At 42.5% G+C, this 21709-nt stretch overlaps 1 protein-coding gene across 1 annotated transcript in view; it reads right to left on the reverse strand.

Annotated features, from left to right (window-relative positions):
- LOC111262930 (solute carrier family 4 member 11) overlaps positions 1-21709 on the reverse strand; it is a 184607-nt gene that overhangs the window by 32587 nt on the left and 130311 nt on the right. The window contains exon 5 of the mRNA XM_086969364.1: positions 3175-3375. Within this exon, the coding sequence (XP_086825490.1) occupies positions 3175-3375 (201 nt within the window). The remainder of the gene's footprint in view (positions 1-3174; positions 3376-21709) is intronic.

Genomic DNA, 21709 nt, shown 5'->3' on the forward strand with positions numbered 1-21709 from the left:
GACGGTCCATCATTAACGAACCAACCTTTTCCACCGCACGAGTCCCAGCCATAGACGGTGCTGCTTGTATAGTGCTGCGTATAGCAGAGTAAAATAGTTATCAAGACCGACTGTTTCAGCTGAAAAAAATTTGGACGGAGTGTACGGAATCAGAACGGTATTTGCTTCTAACGCAACAGATTAGGCGGAAATTGCATGACAGTCATGGGTAAACTAAACCAAAATCGTTGTCTTCCCGGCTTATCCATTTGTTAAAGCCAAAATATCGGGTCGTGGATTAACGTTTAGACGTATAGAATATCGCTCGAAATCACGCGTATATCGTGTACGTATAAACCCATAAGGATAAGTTAACACCGCAACCAGGTACGTAGTAAACAAAAAGTATAGATATTATATCGAAAGTCACTGAATTATTGATTGTCCCTGTCAATGACCTGCACGACAGCCCATCGAATACTATTTTCCACCATCACGCACAACTGGAATATAGACAGTAAAAAATACGTCTATGATCGTTGCGGCAATTTCAAACCGCCGTCTTCGTTATCCAAAAACTAAAAACTATATAGCACTACAGATAAAATGGGGTGAAATCGTATTGTCCGCTACTTGCCACGTACAACTGTTAGATTTTCTAACCAATCGGCATTGAGTCTAAACATCCAGGCGCTGCAACAGAACATAATCACTACCGTCATAGTATATAGATGTAAATGGGTATTCTTTGAGCGCATTATGAATCGTAACTTAGATTAACGGCGCGGATTGCTTTTTGTCATTAACTTCGTATATAGACCCACACATTTTGAATAATACTTTCTGCATTATTAAGTTAAGCTAAAGTTAAAAGACGAGTCCGTCATTGAAACAGTCATCGAAAATTTTCGCACAGCTAATAACGCACAGACAAACCGAACATACAGTATGACGTAGCGAAACTTAAGCATATTATTAGAAACGAAAGTGATATGGCCTCGAATGCGAGTCCCAAGGGTGACAGGGTGCTACATGTTTGTACACACTGCAAAGATGAATTCCTCTATAGTGTCGAAATTTTCGGTGCGTTGGAAAGTTTGTCCGTTTGCTAAAACTTAATAGTGCAATAACGCGTTGGAAGTAAAATTGTTTGACACTTGATAGAGAAGTTAGCAAAGCCAAACTTACTAAAAGATAGAGGCACTTATTAATGTCAGCAGTTTGGTGATGGTTTGAGCACAACATCACCCTACACTGGATATAGTTCAAACGAAGAAGGTCCAGACACATAAATTACTCTGTATGTAAACTGCTTGTAATAATCAGCAACTTACAATGCCCAATATAGGTAGCCTCAAAATTCTCGAGGTTAGCTGACTGATCACCTACAATAGAAATGACGGCATAGAAAAACAGAGAATATCGTGGTGAAAGACGTATTTCCGGCTGGTGGCAGAGCTCAGTTTGTCCTACAGTTGTCATTTACTATAACACATCTAAACAGACCCAACGAAAATCTGTAGTCTTTGAAGGATAGCACAGTCCGCAGCTGCGTACGCTCAAGGTATTCATTGTGCAACAATATTACTAAGAACTTCTCGACTCAAAGGAACTATTAGTTTTAAAGAAAACTTTTTTTCTTTTACGTGATTTGGCTTCTCTTTCTATCGGACCGTACAGTAACAACAGCTACCAAAACGATCAGTCGAGTAACTTACTTAGCATCATTTTTAGAACGCTTTCCGGTAAGATTCTTTGTCACAAGGCAAACAGGAAATATTTACGTAAACGAAAGCTGCTAAACTCACGAGCGGCCTAAAATTTGCTAGGCAAAGCTGAGTAATGGCTAGTGCTTCCTGCCGCCAAATATTTGAATGTTACAAATTCAGAACCACGAATAATAAGATAATTGAGATATTACTCTCAATATAGTCTGATCGTCAAAAATTATTAACTTGAGTAACAACACTGACGTTACGTGTGTAGTCTGATAGATATATAGCTTGTAGGCGATACGTGAACGAATTGTAGAAACCGTAACGTCGTCCAGTGCTATATTTGAGACGAACGTTCTAACCTACTTGCGTGGACTTGTTGATCGAGCTGATTTACCCATTAATGAATTTGTATCTTCCGCCTTGTCTATAGCCACTATATAGTTCACAGCGGCTTATACGGATGTCATCCCTTTCCCTTACTTGACGAAGTCACGGTGGTCCTAACCGATAAAGTCACAAATCACCACCGTATCTAACAGCGCAGTGGCTGGTCTAATTTTTTTTTTATTACAATTGTAGGATTTCTTCTATCACAGTACTACAGTGTATTATAGCAGAGCGAGTGCAGACAGCCCACTTCATTTAACAGCTTCAGCTTCTGTATGGTGAGTAGCATTCAATATCTATCAATTGAGCAAAAACTAATAGTAGAAGGATGGAATGATTAGCTTGAGTAAAGTACGTTTTCCCTCTGTCAAAAAGCCGGCGAGGCTGACGTGAAAACGAAGGTACAGTATGATATTACGGGTAAAAGGCGTTACTAGGTTAAGTGGGGTAAACTTCAACAACGACGACAACCGGATATAGCTTTACACAATATATAATTTTATCTTAGAAAAACACTAGAGTCTAGTCATTAACATTAACTAATAATAACTATACTGCTTCTGACGAAACGTACTTAATCTAACTGACTTTATCGTACTCTTTTAGCGCTGAGCTTTTTTGTATATTTGCAATCGAAACTTGCTCTATCTAGGTTGACGATCTCAGCATAGACAGAGGTTCATAGATGAACCTGAATCCTATTTTGTCATTGCTGATGTCTATAATTACCAAAGTGCTTCACTAGACGTTTGTATTTGGACGCTTGGCTGAAATTCAAGGGCCGTCTAAAACGATATCCAAAACGTATTCATTCTGTGCGGACGTTAGCTAATTAACGGTGTAAATGAAAAACGAGCTATAGGAGAAATAATGACACACTTAAGGCCGATGGCACGAAAAGGCGGATACGACTCGCAACTGGAAACAGGTAAGGGTCTTACGGCTTTGAGAGCAGAATGTCCGTACACACTGGCAAGAGTATACAAAATCAATTAGGTATTAAGTGGCCAAGTCGTTTTACGATAAGATAGAGATAGAGGCCAGAAGGAAAAGGGGGCCAAAACAGGCCCACCCGGAGTGCATGCCTTACCGGAAACTCGATGTCGGCGTCGTGATTGGCAAACCGGTTAGCGGGGTTGCTTTGTTCGGCTGCCAGATCTTGCGCGTGCTTCAGCAGAACGTTCTTAAACTCCGCTTCTGAATGTACTTCGAGCAGTTTCTGCCGAAAGTCCATGTCGGCAAAGATAGTCGCGAACGTCCGTCCCGTTTCAAGGGCATTCTTTGTACCTTTCTAAGGCGCGCTCACGTTCAGATGCCAAAACGGGTAGGAGACAGTAGCAAACACCGAGAAAGAGAACGCAAAAACGGACATGATTAACTAATAGGCCAATTAGCTAAGAAGCTAGTGTAGAAAAATAACATTTTATCAGCATTCCTGTAATCGATGTCCAGCGTTATAGGTTGATCTGCTAACCATCACCACTCCATTTGCATATACTTGAGCTTGATATCACTATGCTTGCCTTATCATTGGCTACTTCAAACTTTGGCCTACACACTATAATTCACCTCCAAAGAATTACAGCTGCCTTATTTCTCCAAAAAAAAGAAGTGAAACTTCGATTCTTATCTAAAAATTGTAATCCGTAGCATTGTCTAAATCGTTGGCATAGAAATGTCGCTTATCAAAGTGGCATTGCAACACTCCAGTAACTGGCAACCTGAAAAATGTTATAAGATTGTATTAGGAAAATTAGCAGCTGGTCATGGTTGTTAGGGCTGAGGCGCCCAAAGAGACAGGCTGAAGAAAATAGCATTAGTGACTTCCACTACATATTGTAGTTACTTTGTATGCGATTAACAGCTGACCTTAGCCAACTCGGTAAACCGGTTCTGTAGGCCGGCTGACCTGGTGGCCTATCATCTGCAACAAAAAGGAAAATTGGCCGTCTTTACCAGAATTCAAATGGCAAGGATCACTTAGACGCTACCTGATTTAAAAAAGCCTGTAAATGGAAAATCGGATGAGGTAACGAAGGTACAGTGGAGAAGCCAGTGACTACCTATGGAGCGAATTTTATCTTACGACCGTTACATCCCCATTTTACAATTTACAGCATGAGGTAAAAATTTTCTAAATATTTTAAAAAAGTCACGGGACAGTTTGAGAGTTATTATTTTATATATGAGGTATTTATTCACAATACATAACTGTGAAATGTATACCTGTTAAGAAAATCTTGCCCATCCTCCATTATTTTATAACGATTCTTTTCACGTGCTACATAACTCAGGCCGAACAAATACGTTTCGTATGGTAGCGGTAATTTCTATCCACTGTTAGGTTAACGCTTTGCTGTATCTTGTTTGTACTAAATAAACGTTCAGAGTTGTATATTTGCAACTGCCTTAGTTAAGATTTACTTCAGGCGAAAGCCAGCTCCACGAAACAGACCGCGTGCTTACGCCCAGTTTTGAGCCTCGTCTATCCGCAAAATACTAAGTAAACACTTTATCACTGTATCATCACGGAGAAAGTTTGTCCGCACTGGCCTGACGTTGGTCTTCTCTCGCCGTTCGTGTATTAGGCTCATCTTTATCGTATTTTTTCTAGCGCAAGTTATTATACAGGAGCAGGCGTCAATAGCGACCGGTTGCAGGGATAAGCGTCGCTAGCAGGAAGTCAGAAAGTCAATCACAACTGCGAGCTGCTAGAGAACCAGGATAGCTGTTTATGTCTGTAGCGGCTTATGGGCGTATTTCATTGTCAGTGTTCGGGTACAGGATGGAATCTACTTCTGGGGCTGGTCCTCAATGAGACTATGCGTGCAGATGCTACTACTGTAAAGAATGCAGTAACGGGCAGACAGGAGCTATGTTCCACTGGCTGGTTTCATTGGAGTCTTGCCTGGCAAACGACCTTACACCCAGGATGTAACCACCACCGACAGTTTCAACCAGTCGGTCCAGTCCGATGCTTGCCAAGGCCTGGCCTTGTGTTGCTGCTTTCTAAGCTGGATTGGTGTCCCTGTTTCTCTAAAAAGGCGACGCCATCGGCCTCTTTCGGCGGAATCCTGTCCTTTTCCCCCAAACCAACTATTCCTTTATTTTGTCATCGTGTAACCCTCTAATAGCTTGCGGCTAAGGTCTCAGCTGCCACGGCACCTCAGTGACCAACCAGCCAAACCAACGTTGCCGCCATTAGCTGTGAAGCTCTGTCTTTCAAACCTTTAACGAGATCTGAAAGGCAACTCGTACTAAGTCGTCCACGTCGTCATATCGAGTCCATGAGAGTATCACATTATTCGAGGTTAAACAGTTATTTCAATCTGGGTGTATCTTTCAAGATGGAAATGATTTAAATTCCAGAAGTTATTGAAATGTACAGGGTTAAACTTTATAAGGTTTATATATATATAAACTATATCAACTTGGTAAGACAGGGATCACCAACGCCCGCTAGTGCGCAAACGCATATTTACACATAAAAAAGTAAATGATGTAAGCGATCTAAAACAAAAATACATGAACGGATAATAATAGTAATAGTAAAAAGTTATCGGAAACGAACACTGGCAGTACTCAAGCTTCTATCTGTAGATAGAGTCTGACGCGATCGATCCCACAACGAACTTACTAAACCATAAACCTGCTTGCATTAACGGTATTTTTCTAATATCAGCAGCAACATTGGGGGAACTAACCATTTCGTTGCCCCTCTTAGGTCAGAACTAACAAAACGCAGACGGTGATAGCTTTTTAAACGGCGATTATAGACGGGTCGAATTGACGGTTCAGTTCCTGTAAAACGTTTCCTTATTCTTTTCCCTGTTGCTCAATATCGGATGTGCGTGACAGAACACTATTTATATGGGAAGAAGATTGGGCAATATGGTGTCAGCGAGGATGCATCACAGATCACTGTCAACGACAAAAAGTTGAGTAAGCATAACGAAGACGCAACCAAGTTGAATAGCTTGTACTAGTGGAACAATCCAATGATATAGAACAACACTATAATGTATCTGAGTGAAATGACAGCGATAGGAAATCGGTAGGCTGCTGGTCCGCAGGGTCGCCAAGCCGGGATAGCAAGGTTAGTTCTTCTATCAGATGGGAACGGCAATATAATCATTGCATCCAATAAAGATAGCTTAATAGGTTACATACGATCGGTGGTGCTTTGAACGATCTTTATCTTCAGTAGGTGGAATGAGTTTTGGAAACGGTGGTTGAATTTGAAAGAATTTTATTTTGTCCTATCGATTATAGCTATTTTTTTATATCTGGCTAACTGGCCAATAGTGCGTTCAGGCGATAGCAATAAAGATATCATATCTGCGCAATACTAGTCGCGACGGGATCCGCTGCAAATACCTTTGCTGAAACAGGCATTTGTGTTTGGAAGAACTTGTTCGTCCGCTTTATTATATTGATATTTTTTTTTTTGTTTTTTTCACAATCTGTAAAAAGAACGTTATGGTCGGAGAACAATTCTAATATTAATAAGAAAATAATTATCTAAGCGATACCAATTCATTTAATAAGAAAATCAACACTGATTGCGAGCGAAACTCCGATTTTCGCATTTCTAATATAACTATTGTGTAGTAGACAAATGAGAGCCAATTGTTTTTTTAGTACAATAAAAAAATCAACCGAACAATTTCGTAAAATACATTTCAGTATACTGTAATTTAAACTAATCTATGAACACACGATACGAGTCTTGTAATAGACGAACGAATAGGGCGAAAACGGTCGCGTAATGCGCAGATTTGAAATCTAATCCCACGTTTCACGTAAAAAACGTATCATTGTACTCTATGTAGTCATATGTTATAAGAATATAATATATGCTATATTAGATACTCATTATCCTAGGAAGCTTGCCTTGCTTGGTTTCAAGACAATCCCTAAACATTCGCCTCTGTTAGCCTACAACAATGGATCTATATGTTGTTTTTAGCCTGGTACACGCTTAAGTCCCTGGCTTTGTAGAGCCACATTTTCGTTAACTTCATCACCACTACTGTTTTTCTTTGTTTGCTTGCCAACGTTGTAGTCGTCGTTGTTGTCGCCGCGGTCAGCATGGCATGTCTCATCTCCGTTTGCTTTTCTATCTCCTTTTCTGTCCAAATGATGCTTAAGGGAACCCAATTTGTGGTTGTGTTCCCTATTGCTGTCGCACGGGACCGTGATTTCTCTATTGGTAAATGACAGGCCGTGATAACGATAGTCGGGTTGTTCATCTCGCTGCCTCTTCATTGACTTTCTTAGCGAAGCCCCTTAACCACATCCCGTGACTTTCCTTGTCGAGGTTTCATGGAGTAAAGGCGAGCGTAGAGAGAAAGAGATAGCGAGGTGGAGCTAGTGGAAAGCGGAAAATTTGGCCTGGAATAAAGTTTGCCACAGAAGTTCAGGTCGCACATTCCCACGTCTCTTCGAGTACTCTTAGAGTGCTCAGGACGTTCTGTGTCACCATAAATGGCTGAGTCAGTCAGCGTTGCCTTGGCCGCCGCAGACTAAGGTGACTTGTCCCGTTATCGTTACCATTACCGGCGCCACTGCCAACGTCGAGAAAGAAGGACGATGTGAAGGGAACAAATCAAAATTCAGACAGTTGTTCCCCATTACCTATGGGCTAGTGGGCTATCGGTTGACCCCAACTCGCCTTAACCTCTCCGTCCCTCTCCGCCTGCTCAAACGTATATATGCATCTAGCAGGCTCAAGGGCGCGGTTGGACCACCGCTGCTGTTTCTCTACCTTGAAAACGGCTTGTTTACCCACCCAGTGGTCCCTCTTCTAGGTGGTCCGTTGTTCAATTCGACGCTCCTACATGGTCTAGGAACCCAGCTACATCTTTACCGTCACCATCTACTCAGTACTTCGAGTGGTCGAATCGGATTGCGCAGCCGTGCCATTCACTGACTCATCGACTTACTACTTATTATAGTAGAAGCAAAAGTGTATGTCGAGGGTTTCGTTCGACGCGCGGACACCAGACGAGCGTGGCCGCCCTGAGGTCCTGAATCAAAGACGGACGTATTTTTGCCAGTTCGGTAGTGCTCACGTAGCAATTGCGACGTCAGCTGTCCGTTTTGACCAGTGTTCTTTCCAAATCCAGCCTTCTTGACAGTGGCTTGTTCGTTTGTTCGCTTGCTATCCTTCATCAACCTTTTCTCCTTCCTGTTCTTCGTTCTTCTATTCTTTAGGATCACAGGTGCTTCAACCAAGACGGAAAAATGCGATTGTATTTGATGGTAAAGACAGAAACAGAGAACGTTAGAACCCGAAGTCGTACTCGCACGAACCGAGTACTCCAGCAGCAATGGGACGTGGAGCCACCATGGCTAAGGTCGTTCGGTTGGTACTAAGTAAGTCCGATTCACCCTTTGGCTCGAAAAAGCTGGAAGACCTCTTATAGCCAACGTAATAGCTCCAAAGCATCGTTGAGGAGTAACGGCTTTGATTCAAATGAAAGCTATTTGAATTCAATGCTCTGCGTGGGAAACAAGAGACGCGTAAGATACATGGCTGGGAATTGTGCGTGATCTATTGTGAAGGGGCACTACGGATTTGGGCGTTACACCTCGCCTCTCCTCGCCTTTTCTTAACCATAGCCTTTTAACCTTGGAAGCCGATGCTGTCTCTGCAGCCGTATGCTCTCCTTAAAAAACCAAACGAAGCCTTCGTTGATTGTCGTCTCGGCCATGCCCACAAAACGACCACTCGCCACCAACCCAGGCATGTAATAAGCTAAACCCTATCGGAGAGCAGACGAAAGAATATAAGATCGGCAGAGCAGGCCTTCCATCGAGCATCGAGGGAGCCAATGAAGGGCTCGTTACTAGGCGACAGATTCACATGGCGGAGTGGTGGTCGCGACGGAAACAACCCTATTCGGGTGTCATCGAATGTGGGTTTCGCGAGTAGCCAGGGTAAATGGTCCTAAAAGTGCTCAGGCGACCATACGGGGGGTTTTCTTGGCATAATTTCATCGGCAACAACAGCAGCGTCGATGGACGCCGTGATATTGTGAAGACGTTGTATTGTACCACTGGGTGGGAGACTCAAAAAATGTAACAATAAAGAGCTTCCGTTTTTCTTAGGTCTAATGGATGCAGACATGGAACACAGCAGGCTGCTTCGGGCAAAGTTAGGTACAGTATGGCTTGAATCGAGGCTATGGAGGCATTATGTAGTGGGGAAAAAAGGGGAAATCGAATGAATCCTGCCGGGGTCGCCGAGGTGGGCCGAATAAAATCGTTGTTGTTCCAGACTCATTTGCTTTCAGCCTTTTCCGCTGCAGTATCCCCAACGTTTCCAAACTGATCCTGACATGGATTGCAGTTACCGTTCTTTCGACGACCACATACGTTCGGCTGCTAGGGCTAAGCTTTTGTTACGTTGGAAAAGACACTTGCTAAATATTTTAACACGCCTGAGTGCCATAGGGATAAATTTACATTTGCTTTTAACTTTCGTGCCCTGTATCTAGGTAAAAATCTTTCCTCTTTTTTGCTTCTGTTTGCACAAACAACGGCAACAATAGCATTCGTACAACATTCGGTAACGCTTTCACTAGCGCTATGATAAAAAAAATAATAAAAGTTCTAAGTAGTCCTGGCCTCGACAAAGTCCATCGTATTATCCTATATACGTGGCGACACCGGCAGTAGAAGAAACCGCGGTATACAAACTAACCGACACTTACGAATGCTCAACATGGGTCCAAGCTTAATTGGACGCGAGTCGGGAAAACTCAGTTTTTAAACTAACGTTCTATGATAGTCACCATGTCTGCTTTTTTACTTAGAGGAAGCCTTCGCCGTTTCATACATATGATACATTAAGACCATATGATCGAAAAATGTAGCAATAGGTTAGCAATAGGGTGCGAAATTAACTACGAGGCATCTGTGACAGTGTTCACAGCGGTCGGTAATCATACGAGGGACGTATATCCTCGAGCCGATGGTTCGGTCAGATGGGCATTGCTAAATAGGGTGGATTTGTTCCCATGCACCTCGATTGAGCCTAACTAGAACTCATCACGTCTTAACAAACCATCTTTGAGTCGCACCCTGGCATCTCTAATTATAGGTGTTCATCTTAACCGTCATCTCTGATTCGTTCATTCAGATCGTTTATGCTATTTCAGCTGGTTGGGCGATAGGTAGTCTATCGTAAAGGCTGTTCTCTCTAAAATGAGTTCGAGATTGCTATTTGCAGGTGATTTCTTCAAAAGTGTAGCCGTAGACAGAAGAACCGGTGAGTATATTATTTCTATCCTTGATACAGACATGTTACTATTATGACATTTATTTATCGTAATGTTTTTAACAAACTACTTTCCCTAGCACGTAGAGTACGACAGATGATGCCACATATGGTGTCGAGGATCTGGGTTTCTTGACTGCTTTTATAGACATATATAATACGAGGCGTAAATATTTGTCATATAAAAGATGATATCATAGCTAGTTAGAATAAGCTGGCATGTAACTGAAAAAACCGGGTCATAGTCTAATCCAGTAGGTTAATTTGTGTGAACCAATACAGATTGAAGAAGTAATCGGCGGACTGCTAATTTTAATATAAGGCCAAGTAGAAGAATTTTCAATGGAAATATAAGTAGGTTTAGTCCGATATATTACCCATTACAAATGTAAAGTTTTGAAAAGCAGTTGATTGGAGTGAAAACGGTATTACTATAATAGTTTTTCTGTTTTTTTTTTGAGATAACACTCTCGATGCCTGATACACAGCGCACTACAGTTCACTCAGATTTACAACTCAAATTATCTGAAGAAATTATCTGAATCTTTGCTTTAACTCCAGCCTAAGATTAACGAGGTGGTGGGTCCAGCTTTCAACCTATTTGCCATCGCGGTAATTAACATCATCTGATCCCTGTCACGTTATTGTATTAAAAAAATCGCTCAGCACCTCCACTGATTTTTTGAATACGAACTATTTACAAGCGCGTAATTAATATTTTTTTCGGTAAACGAAAATGTGAATCCTGTGATTCGAGAATTTTAGAGCTGATCTCCCGTCTTAGTACGAAGAGAAACAAGGCAAACGTTGAGCTCTGCCGCTCAGGCATATCTGATCGGGTTCCTTCATTGTCTTTCTGCAATCGAACAAATAGAGAGAAGCTGCAGATATAATTATCTTGCTAGGAACGAACGAGCTATCGCTCTCGAAATAGAGGTCGGGACGTATTCATTCAGAGCGGATCGGAGACGGCCAGCCATAATCTCTTTAAATTGGTCTGCCGCATTTTGTTCATTCGTGGTTATTTAATGGGTTTATAAATGTATTGATATATAAATATCAACCAATACAATCAGTCTCACAGATGTGGACTCACACATAAAACTGAAGTGACTTGGTCGAATTAAATGCTTTGTGTTTGTATGTACACAGCTACTAGTAATCCCGGCACTCGTATCAGCTATAAACAAGTCTCTAACAAAAGAAAAAGTTAACATTTTGTTACACGTTTTTTTTCTCGCATAAAAATATACATTTACATTATTCCACCATACCAGAATCACTGCAATTTTATTTCGCACCGTATATAACAAGTATGTACGTGCTGACGGCTAGAATGACGTTCCGCCTTTTGAGCGTGCGTAGTACATACAGTCATCAAGTTCTATTCGATTTTTTCTGCCTGAGATATAAACATAGTGAACATTTTCGTATACATAATATCTCTGATTGCTTCTGCGTTCGGGAACGACTCGGGATAAGTCGATCGATCGCTCACGCAGGCTTGCTGTACAAATTCTTGCCTATTTATTTTTGTGTAGTACCGTAACCACCTTGCCGGTGATACTGGTAGCACCGTTCCTCCATTATTATATTAGCAACAATAATGATAATACTGAGATTATATATACTTTACTACAACGCGAAAAAATGACATTGTTGTCGTATTGGCTCGTAGCGTCTATTGGCAACAACGTAAATTCGGCTATCTACATGTACGATTCTGAGACAATGTAAACAACCTACGTTTTTCTTTTGTCTAGGGTGTTTGTGACTGTGTGCGTGAGAGAGAGAGGGAGCTTGGATTCGTAATTCCTGGCCACTTCGCTTCCACGTTTTTTTAATGATTTTCGTAGTCATGCTCTTCTCGCCGTTTCATCTCCTGCTGCTGAGGATGAGGTCCTCACCAGGGCCACCATAAGTTGTGGGGCTATTAATGCACCATAATAATGGGGTTATTAACGTTGTCAGGAAGCGCTTGCCTTAGCTGCAGCTCTAGTTTCAAATGACACTGCTTTACCGTTTCACTACTGGGCCACCAAGGTCCTACAAACGTCGACAGACGTCGCTGCGGCTGGTGTCGATGTAGTTACAGAAGTCTGAGTGGTTATCCTTTAGGTACCCGTCTGTCCTACAATTAGCCTGGCTTTGGGAAATTGTTGCGCCCAAAGAATCGTTGTTTTTTTTCCTTGCGAACGTAGCAGGTAGTGGCAGTAGCAAGTTGAGAAAACATCGTCGTCGTCTGCAAAGAGAGATTAGCGACAACTGTGCACGAGAAACACGATGCTAGATGACTGTTGCACACACCGATGCTCCTTCACCAGCGGGAATGCTTTATTGATAAATAGCAACGCACACAAATTAGGATATTGTTGTTGTTGTTGTTGTCGGGGGCAAATTGGAACATTGTTGCTGTTGTCGATGGCTGAACGTAACTAGGTAGAACATGTGTTTCCGATAGCACCTTCTAACTGGATGATGCCGTAGTGGTAGTAGTAATAGCGGAGGGATCAACAGCACCTACGATAACGTGCTGATACTACACGTATGGGCAAAGAGCTCTGCGGGCTTTCGTGGCTGGTCACATACGATGGCTGAGAGCCTAGACTTACATGACGTGGAACGACGAACCGGAGAGGTGTAAGAAGTTGCCCCCCGCCCGACGCCCAATCGATAAAGCCTTCAGACAAAGTTTGTGGGATAAAGATGATAGGGATTACAGCGTCAGCAAAAGAGTATCGGACCAACAAAGAAACGCGTTGAAACATTCTTACATAATGCTGGAGACTAAGTTTCCTGCTTTATTTGGCGGGCAAAAAACTACGCCAACGAGCAAAAGAAATAAATGAAATTATTAAGGCATTTTTACATGTCGATAAAAGATCGCGTTGAAACAAGTACGTGCATATATATATATATATACATATCGTCTATTCCCTGTGATGATGCAGTGGTAATGTTACACTTAGTGGCACGTGGTACTCTAGGCTTTGTTCGATAACGTTTTGTGCTAGGGTCAGCCGTCTAAAATATGACCCAATTTCAGTATAACAAGTAAAACCCGAAACACCCATCCATGTGCATAACGTCTTATCTGGCCATCTCATCTAATTTAGCCAAAGCCTATACAAACTACACTTTTGCTATACGTACTGCAGTGAAATTGTATAGAAATATATTGAACAATTTTGACTTTATCACTGGTCATGAGTATGAGCTTGCAAATGGAGGCTATCAGAATCGGTGACGCTTATGGTCCTGAGAACACATTGACGTCCTATTTAGAAAGCAGTATCCAAATGTATGAAGCGAATAGGTCGTGCTTTTCCAGAAACCCAGTTATGCACTCATTTTGAGTTGCACAATCGGGCCACGCGGAAATTTACATAATACAGAAAAGAAAACATGAATTTATTAGGATTTCTATTCGTAAAATGAATGATCTGAATAGGATAACTTGATATTAATTCTTTTAAAAAGAATCTAATAAACATGGCAGCTGATTCTATTTGGTGACTAAACACATTGAACTCGTCCGTCCATCGACAGTTTTTCTCGTACACTCGATTCCTCAGATACTTTCGTTAGGTATAAGTCGGATGTATTTACTCAGCTTGGGGGAATAGTGTGCAGGCCAATGATGCATTTTCGTAAAACATATCACTTCCAACGACGCGCACGTATGACGATAAATAGATGATATATGATGAAAAAAAAAAAAGCTTTAAATACCATTTTTGTCAGTCTGGACGGGTAACGATAGGCCTAACGAAGCAATTTTCTTCAAGCACTTCAAGCTCACAGTGCACAAGTATCGTCGTTGAAGCGCATGAGGTTAACGGAATGAACCAATATAACGCAGCTGGCGAAGCAAAAACTTCTGTTTTTGTGGAGAATGTAAAGATCGATTGCAGTCAAATATCTGTAGAAAGAGCTACCGGTAAGCTTAAACGATTGGGCTGTATGGACACTACCAATTCCCGTTCGTTAGCTGGCGAGTTAGCAAAAGCGAACTGGAAATCGTTGAAAAGATCCAATACCGAGGTCAAAGCGAAGGTTGGATACCGGATCTCAGAGGCTGTGACGAATCCTACCCTCGTTTGCAAGCACTTCCCACGTCTGCCGCTCGACGACCATTCAGACGGCATACTACGCCGAGATACTACGCGCGGATATGTGTCCCATGTTTACGTTTTGGACCTAATTCAGAGCTTGGGTAAGAAAGGTTCTTTGTCTTTCGCGCCAGTGGAACACGCCAAAAATTAGAAGTTCTACATATTGAGTGAAGGAATCGTCTTGAACAATGGCTCGAGATAGTAGGCTTACGTCGTTGAACTGGACGGTGTTATTCAGCACTATTTTCGAGCTTCAAGCATAAAAACAATTACAGGCACAGCGGATTGCTGACCCTGCTGTAGTGTTTTTATGATTATCAGTGAGTATTAAAAAACTATTAAGAGTCATTTGAGAAGTTATTGTTTCTCACCGTACCTCATGAGAAATAAGAATATAGTTCGCAATAAAAGCTGTAACTTGTGTTCCTATCGTAAAGATATAATAGTAATAACTGCGCAATAATTCTCGCAGAGAAAACGATGATAAAACTTTTGTTTACAATAGAGACTGAAAGGCCAAATACTGTATAGTGCTTCATACGAACGACTGATAATTGAGACATAAACCAGTTATAAGACATTCCTGAATAAGTGGACAGCATACCTAATAATGATATTTTTAAAATACGCGCCGCATATACTTTGTCAGAGATTGCCCTGGGAACAGAGACATTGTTCAGTGTACCTTCCTGCCTAGCTCACTACGATAACCCTAATACGTTATAATCTCTGATAACGTAAAATAATTATAGCAACTCCACCAAAGTCTAACATGTCTCGACACTGAAAAATACAATCTAACAAAAGCTCAGGCCCCTCTTTTAAAGATGGACGACTGAAGAAGCACGACTGTTGGTTCAACAGCACTCCTAGCTGCAACATTATATTGAAAACAACCATTGCCAATATAAGAGTAAGCGTACACTGTTATAACTACATATCAGATTAGCTAGAAGTTTAGGAGCCCAGCCGAAACAGCCTTTTTCACTTTCGAGGTGTCTCATTGGTTTCCTTTTAAGCAAACATATCAGCGCTATCATTGCTACTGGTACCCATTCCTACCGGTACATGTTTTTGCTTGCACTAGTTCTTCTGCCATAACCTCGTGTCATCTCTAAGTTTCATCTATGATATCTTTCTCCGTGTCGTAACGAACTACGTTCGAGCTACATTACGATATGGTACTCTGCCTGTTCCTTTTGCTAGTTTTCGTCTCAGGCCATGCTGTCGCATTGCAATCTTAATCTTGATATGATTGAGCGCCTACGCGCAAACAGCAGGCACCGTACCTGACCTTGTGAATCGCGCTTTCATAAACTAGATTTCGATGTTCTACGATTCGATTGAACACGGCCAGGCTGAGTTAGGCCGGAAGTTTCGTATAATGCTATAGGTTTGCGTGTACCTTGTTGACCTGCAAGCATCTTCACTGCGTTGAATGGGTCAACCGTAAATCCACAGCATATGGCGTATGTGAAGATGATCTTTCTCTTATTCAGGTGACCTTTCCACCCTCGGAGGTCTTAGACGTCGTTGAGCCTGCTCGTGCTCATGTACCCTTTTACGACTGCTGCTTGACACACATGAAGTTTAGAGGAAACTTTAGTTGAAGTGAGCAAGGAAAGCGTGCGCAGTAAAACAGGCGTTTCAGTCTGCCTAGACAAACGATTTCTCACTTTTTTTCTCTTGAGTTAAAACACGGAAAACGTTATACTTTTCCTTTTCTCTCGTTGCTGATAAGACCGTATACCTTCAATAATCTATAGCAGCAGTTTGTAATCTATCTGGCGACGGAAAATCGAATTTAAAAAACGTATAACACCGATCCTTCTTTTCAGTTGCTCTTTACTTCTACAATAGCGGAGTGCGTGATGAACTTGGTAATATGAAGTTCCTGGTTTAAGTTCAACTTATAATTTCAAGATTTTTTCGAATTAGTTTAGTTTTTCATATAAGCTCGCTATGCAGTAATGTTCGGCAAAGTCGAAGTTTTATTGGCCTTCCATCATATAATGCATATCTAGGATATTGTCAGGCCGTGCGACACAATGCTATATACACACGTTAGATAAAATTAGTTGCGATAAAGTTAGGAAGATCCAGCTCAGTGCAACGTAATCTGGGTTACAGTTGTCTTATAGAAGATTTGATCGGAATCGTTGTTTGGTTCGCAGACAACGTCAGTCCTTTGAGGCTGTAGTCAAAAACAATTCCTAGAATTTCAACTAGGACAACAGTTAGTCGTGTCAAGAGGTGCAGCTGATTTATATTGCAAAGCTGATCAATTATGGAAGGTTCTGCAATAATAATAGATATAGAACTTGCTTTTTTGTTTGCAAATTACACATAGTGCGAGCGGTTCTAATTGAACATATATTGTCACTTCAATGAAACTGCTACGATTCATCTTTTAAATGGGGGTTTTACAATCCGATACATGACGGTCTGTGTCATTGTAATGTTAACCAATATGAGTCGAAAGTGGAAACAGGGCGGGTTATTGAAAAGCGTATCTTTTGTTTCTACAGACATAAAACACTTTCAATAACATTTTAAACAATGCACCATGGCCTATTAATATAGATACATTTAAATGCATACTTTTTGCAGAATAGAAAATCGGTTAAGTCTTGGCATTGCCACAATAAGCGCTGAACTAAAGAAAAGGGAGAAAACATCGAATTTCGTGTACTAGCGATTTTCCAAGCAGATTTCTCCAATCAGATACGGTGATAGGTTGTTTCTTTTCTGATCAGTCATCTGAATACTCGCCGTCGTGCTTCTATAATACGCGTATTATAGATACACCTATTGCCATCGTTAACGAGAACTGAAGTCAAGCTAGCCGTCTTCCAGGTCCCAGAACTTGTCCTTAGGAATACCATCCTACTTTATCGTTTTCGCCAGGATGAGGCCTAGAGCTCCGACCGATAAAACAAGTGGTCTAAAACAAGTAGGAACGCATAGTTTAGACAAGGTCACCGTAGAAAGAAATACATTCTAGCGAAAATACCCAGGCTGGCTGGCTGGCTGGCTGGCTGGCCAATTCTATTCAGTCTTGTGATACGCTACACGTTGTTGGCGATGTATAGCCCTACGGCAGAAGCTGCTGATAGTACACACAGTCGCATAGCCACTGCAACAAGGGTAGAAATCAACGTTCCTTTTACATGAGACGACAGCTACCGTTCTCCAATGCATTATGCGTGGTGCACTACCACTGAACCGACCGGGTGTCGGTGACATTAAGCTAGTGGACTACTCGTGCCTGAGACAAAAAAACAAACTGTTTGAGTAATCTCCTAAGAACCGAAGGGCAGCTTTGTGTGGGTGAAGGACACTGACTGGACACAGGAAAAGAGGTCTCTGTGGCTAGCCAGCGTCGCTGTCTAGTCGGACGTCAAATAACACTAACTCCATACTGCAACGACCACGGCAATGCTACGACGTAATAACAACTCTGATTGGTCTACGAATTGCTACTGTGTACATCAACCCTATGAATAATGTTTCCCTTCCGCGATGTCCTACCAGCAGGTCAGCGTGTCACACGAAGGGCGCAATGTACAATATCAGCGGTTCCCGTAATCTGTGTCGAGCCGTAGAAATGGTTAATTCTTCTAAGTACCACTACTAATATTAGTGGTAGGCTGGTGTTCCAGGAATCATTTCTGTTTCAGGACAGTTACTGGCTACAGGCTCCAGTACCCAGCTGCCAGCTGTTACCCGGATTTTTTTTTTCGTGTGTACATTTGCGTTTGTCGCTTAGTGCTATAATGTAGAAATAGAAACCAGAAACCAGGTAAACACGATCCTCGAAAATACAACAGGAAGAAAACGATAGATAGAAGAGGGGGCGCAACGAGAAAACACGAGAGAGCGGACAAAAGTCGGAGCGGTAGGGGGTGGAAAGAAACTAAGGGGAAGAGACAGGAAAGAGCCCCTCGATGGCGAGTCGCAACAAGTAGTGCTAATAAGTTCGGTGTCTCTAATGTGCCGTTTTTATCCGGAAAAGAAAAACTATTGGGTCAGACAGAATGTCAGACTGTAGAGGTTGCTCTGAGAAGAACGTGTGCAAGAGCCCTTGCTCTCAAGCTTCGCCAGCGCCTGTATGATCCACTGTCCGCCAGTAAAATAGTGTTAATAACGCTGCCTCTTATGCGGTTGACAGGCACGAGTGCTAAATGAGAAAGGAATTATGGCGGCTAGCTGCCGAAAGTTGAAAAGCCAGAAAGGAGGAGAAATCAACGTGAATTCTATGTGTTTATGCCACCATTTATTGGCTTCCCGTTAACACCATAGGGTAGTACATAAAGTTATTTCCGTATGTGCGTATCAGTACATACATGCGTTTTTTAGTATGTAACCGTAGTTACCGTGGCCAACTTACTTTGCAGCGGTCACAAATCATAATGGATACGCTAACCAGTACTTTCCCCTTGCCCGCTTTCTCTCTGTGGCGACATAAAAAGGACGCCCCTTCTCATTGAGGGCCATCACGCTATGGGTATCAATGCCTTGCCTGTGTGACCTTCCGATACGACGCTTTTCGAGGCAAAAGCCGCAGATCCAGCGGCAGCAAGCAGAAACTCCTGTTGCGCACGCCGCTATATCTAGGTTTGTATTTTTCCTATACTGGTATCCCCTTTCCATCTCTGTCTCCGCCATCAAGCCGTACAGGATTTCGTGCAGTTACTTCTATCTATGACAGCTAGTGGTCTGGCTTGGTCACCCGAGGGAGTAACGTTAATTTGCTGTACTTCAGGACGAGCCTCCTCGCTGTTGTCATTGCTGGTGCTGCTGCTGCTACCGCTGTTACCGCACCCGTTATGGCGGTGTATCGTCGCCCTCCTGATCAACAATCCCTCGGTTGCCGGCCATCGTAGCACCCCTCCTCTATCCATCCCTTTAAAGCTTTTGACGGCCAGCCACCGAACAGTGATGAATTGCATCTTTGTAAAGGTCCCTGCTTCTTCTGTCCGCAAGTCTCGTCACTGTCCAATGAAGTAGCAGCATCATTGCCTCAATCAACGGCAGCGGGTCTGAGAAATGAAGATCTCCTCAGCACCTACACTCTCAGCCTGGGAGAGCTTTGCACCAGCGGTTGGCAACATAGAAATCCGCAAGAGGACATTTGGAGAAGTACCTTTTTCATCCCTCAGGAAAATGGGCATATTCGTGTGTATTGTGTACATATTGCAAGTATTGCGAAGAATGAAACGGGTTTAGTTACCCATAGCTTGAAAGTGTCTGAAAAGAGCAACGTGTAACACTTTTTCAACACTTTTAACTGACAGGTGCGTCCAGCCATTTTAGTGGGTTTATTGACCGTCCTGATTCTGCAACAGAATCCTGTTCTGGTAGCCTCTATTGTATGATTGATTTTATTAAATTTGCCTACAGTAAAAACGCTCTCAAACCGTTACATGTCTATAGAACAGACATAAATCACTTCTTTTGCGCATGGTTTATACAGCACAAAGTTACACTATTCTCAGCAGTCACCATTTCTGCCCACGATGTTGTTATTATAAACATTTATCAATAGCCTCTCTAATACCAGAATACGTCAGGTTCATAAACGTCTTACTATGTTAAATAGTCACATCACTTTGGCAACGATTCGAAGTTTTGTCAAAACAGTGAAGATACTATTACATGTAAATTAGCATCGCTTGAACAAATATCAATTTCCTCTGTGGAACTTCTAAGCAATACTAACAGCTCTTTCCGGCAGCCTTCTCCGTACAGTGGGTAATCTATTTTCCGCCGCTGTAAATCCACGAAGCCGAACTGTTTTGTACGTATACTAACACACGCATCCTCTGTCCTTCTTTAACTTGCGCTTGAGATGAAGTTGAACAGAGATTAGACGCTAGCACCGGGTCCTTGGCCCCGTCGTCGACAAACGGCATACTGCGCAGGGACCCTTCTGGAACGGAGGTGAGCTGCACCACCTCAACACAGTCATCGGCGCCATCCATGATAGCGCCGTTGACTATGTACGTCGGCCCTATGTTACTCAGAGTCACTTACTTGCTCATTCATCTCCTTGGCCTTATCGCAGGCAGCGTGGGTACTACAAATTGTAATGGGTGACATTCTCCTTGGGGTAGTAGCGGCAATGGCGAAAGTTCCGAGCTGCTTAGGTTAGGCAGGAGTCAGGGCCGCTACTACTCCAAGGAGAATGTCACCCATTACAATTTGTAGTGCCCACGCTGCCTGCGATAAGGCCAAAGAGATGAATGAGCAAGTAAGTGACTCTGAGTAACATTCTTTGTTTGTCCAAGCTATTCTTTGTTTGATTTTTAATCCAATCAATTTATGCAGTAGACTCGTTCTGAAGGAGTCAAGTGGTCCGCCGCGGTATTCACGCACACTAGCAGCGGTCGTAACCCGGATAAGCCGTCAATACCTACTCGTTCAACAATCGTACGTAAAGACGCTATGGCAGCTCTATTCACTTCTTATATCTATGGTCCCTTGCGATGTTTTTCAATTAAAAAAACGGTCTGTTTTGCGTGCGGTGTCCCTCTATTGCCCCTTCTGTGCCCCTCCTCGTTTCTTTTTCGTCGTGGACGTGGCATACGCTGCGGACATCGCAGACGCTTTATTTTCTTCTTTATCAAATAAAATATTTGATTTCAAGGACCCACTAGATCCACTGCAATCACTCAAGCCGCCAGTCGCCTTCTACGGTTCTTATACGCCTGACATCGAAACTGAGCGGATGTTCGCCCAGAGAAGTCAGGTAATCATAACTTTCGTCTTCTTTTATTTATTTCCTTTGCTTACTGTCAGTGTCCCTCTCGTAGCTCTGCCCTTATGTACGCGTGACCGCCTTCCAACTTTTTGCAGGCCGCCGCCTGAATTTCTTGTGCTGCAGTGCTGCCTAGGTTCTGCATAGGCAACTCGATCCGAGCGCGTTGGGCGATTTTACCTGCTTGGGATGACCAGCTCATGCTACGCTCCGTATTACCCCCTGAGTTCCCCAACTACGTCGCTGTTTCTTTATCGACGCCAGCGAGACTGAAATACGTATTATGATATTTTCGTAGAGAGGGTAAAGAGTCTGCTTCGCTGCCGGTACACCGTTCAAGCTTCTGCATCGAATGATCATGGTCATCCGTGTTGCCGTTCGTTCATCTTCTTATAGTATGCAATCGATTTTTTTGTCCTCAACCGCGAATCATCATTAGGATTTTAAGTAATGCTTTTAACGATAT

The sequence above is a fragment of the Varroa jacobsoni genome, unplaced genomic scaffold, assembly GCF_002532875.2.
Source record: "Varroa jacobsoni isolate VJ856 unplaced genomic scaffold, vjacob_1.0 scaffold_714, whole genome shotgun sequence".
Lineage (NCBI taxonomy): Eukaryota > Metazoa > Arthropoda > Arachnida > Mesostigmata > Varroidae > Varroa > Varroa jacobsoni.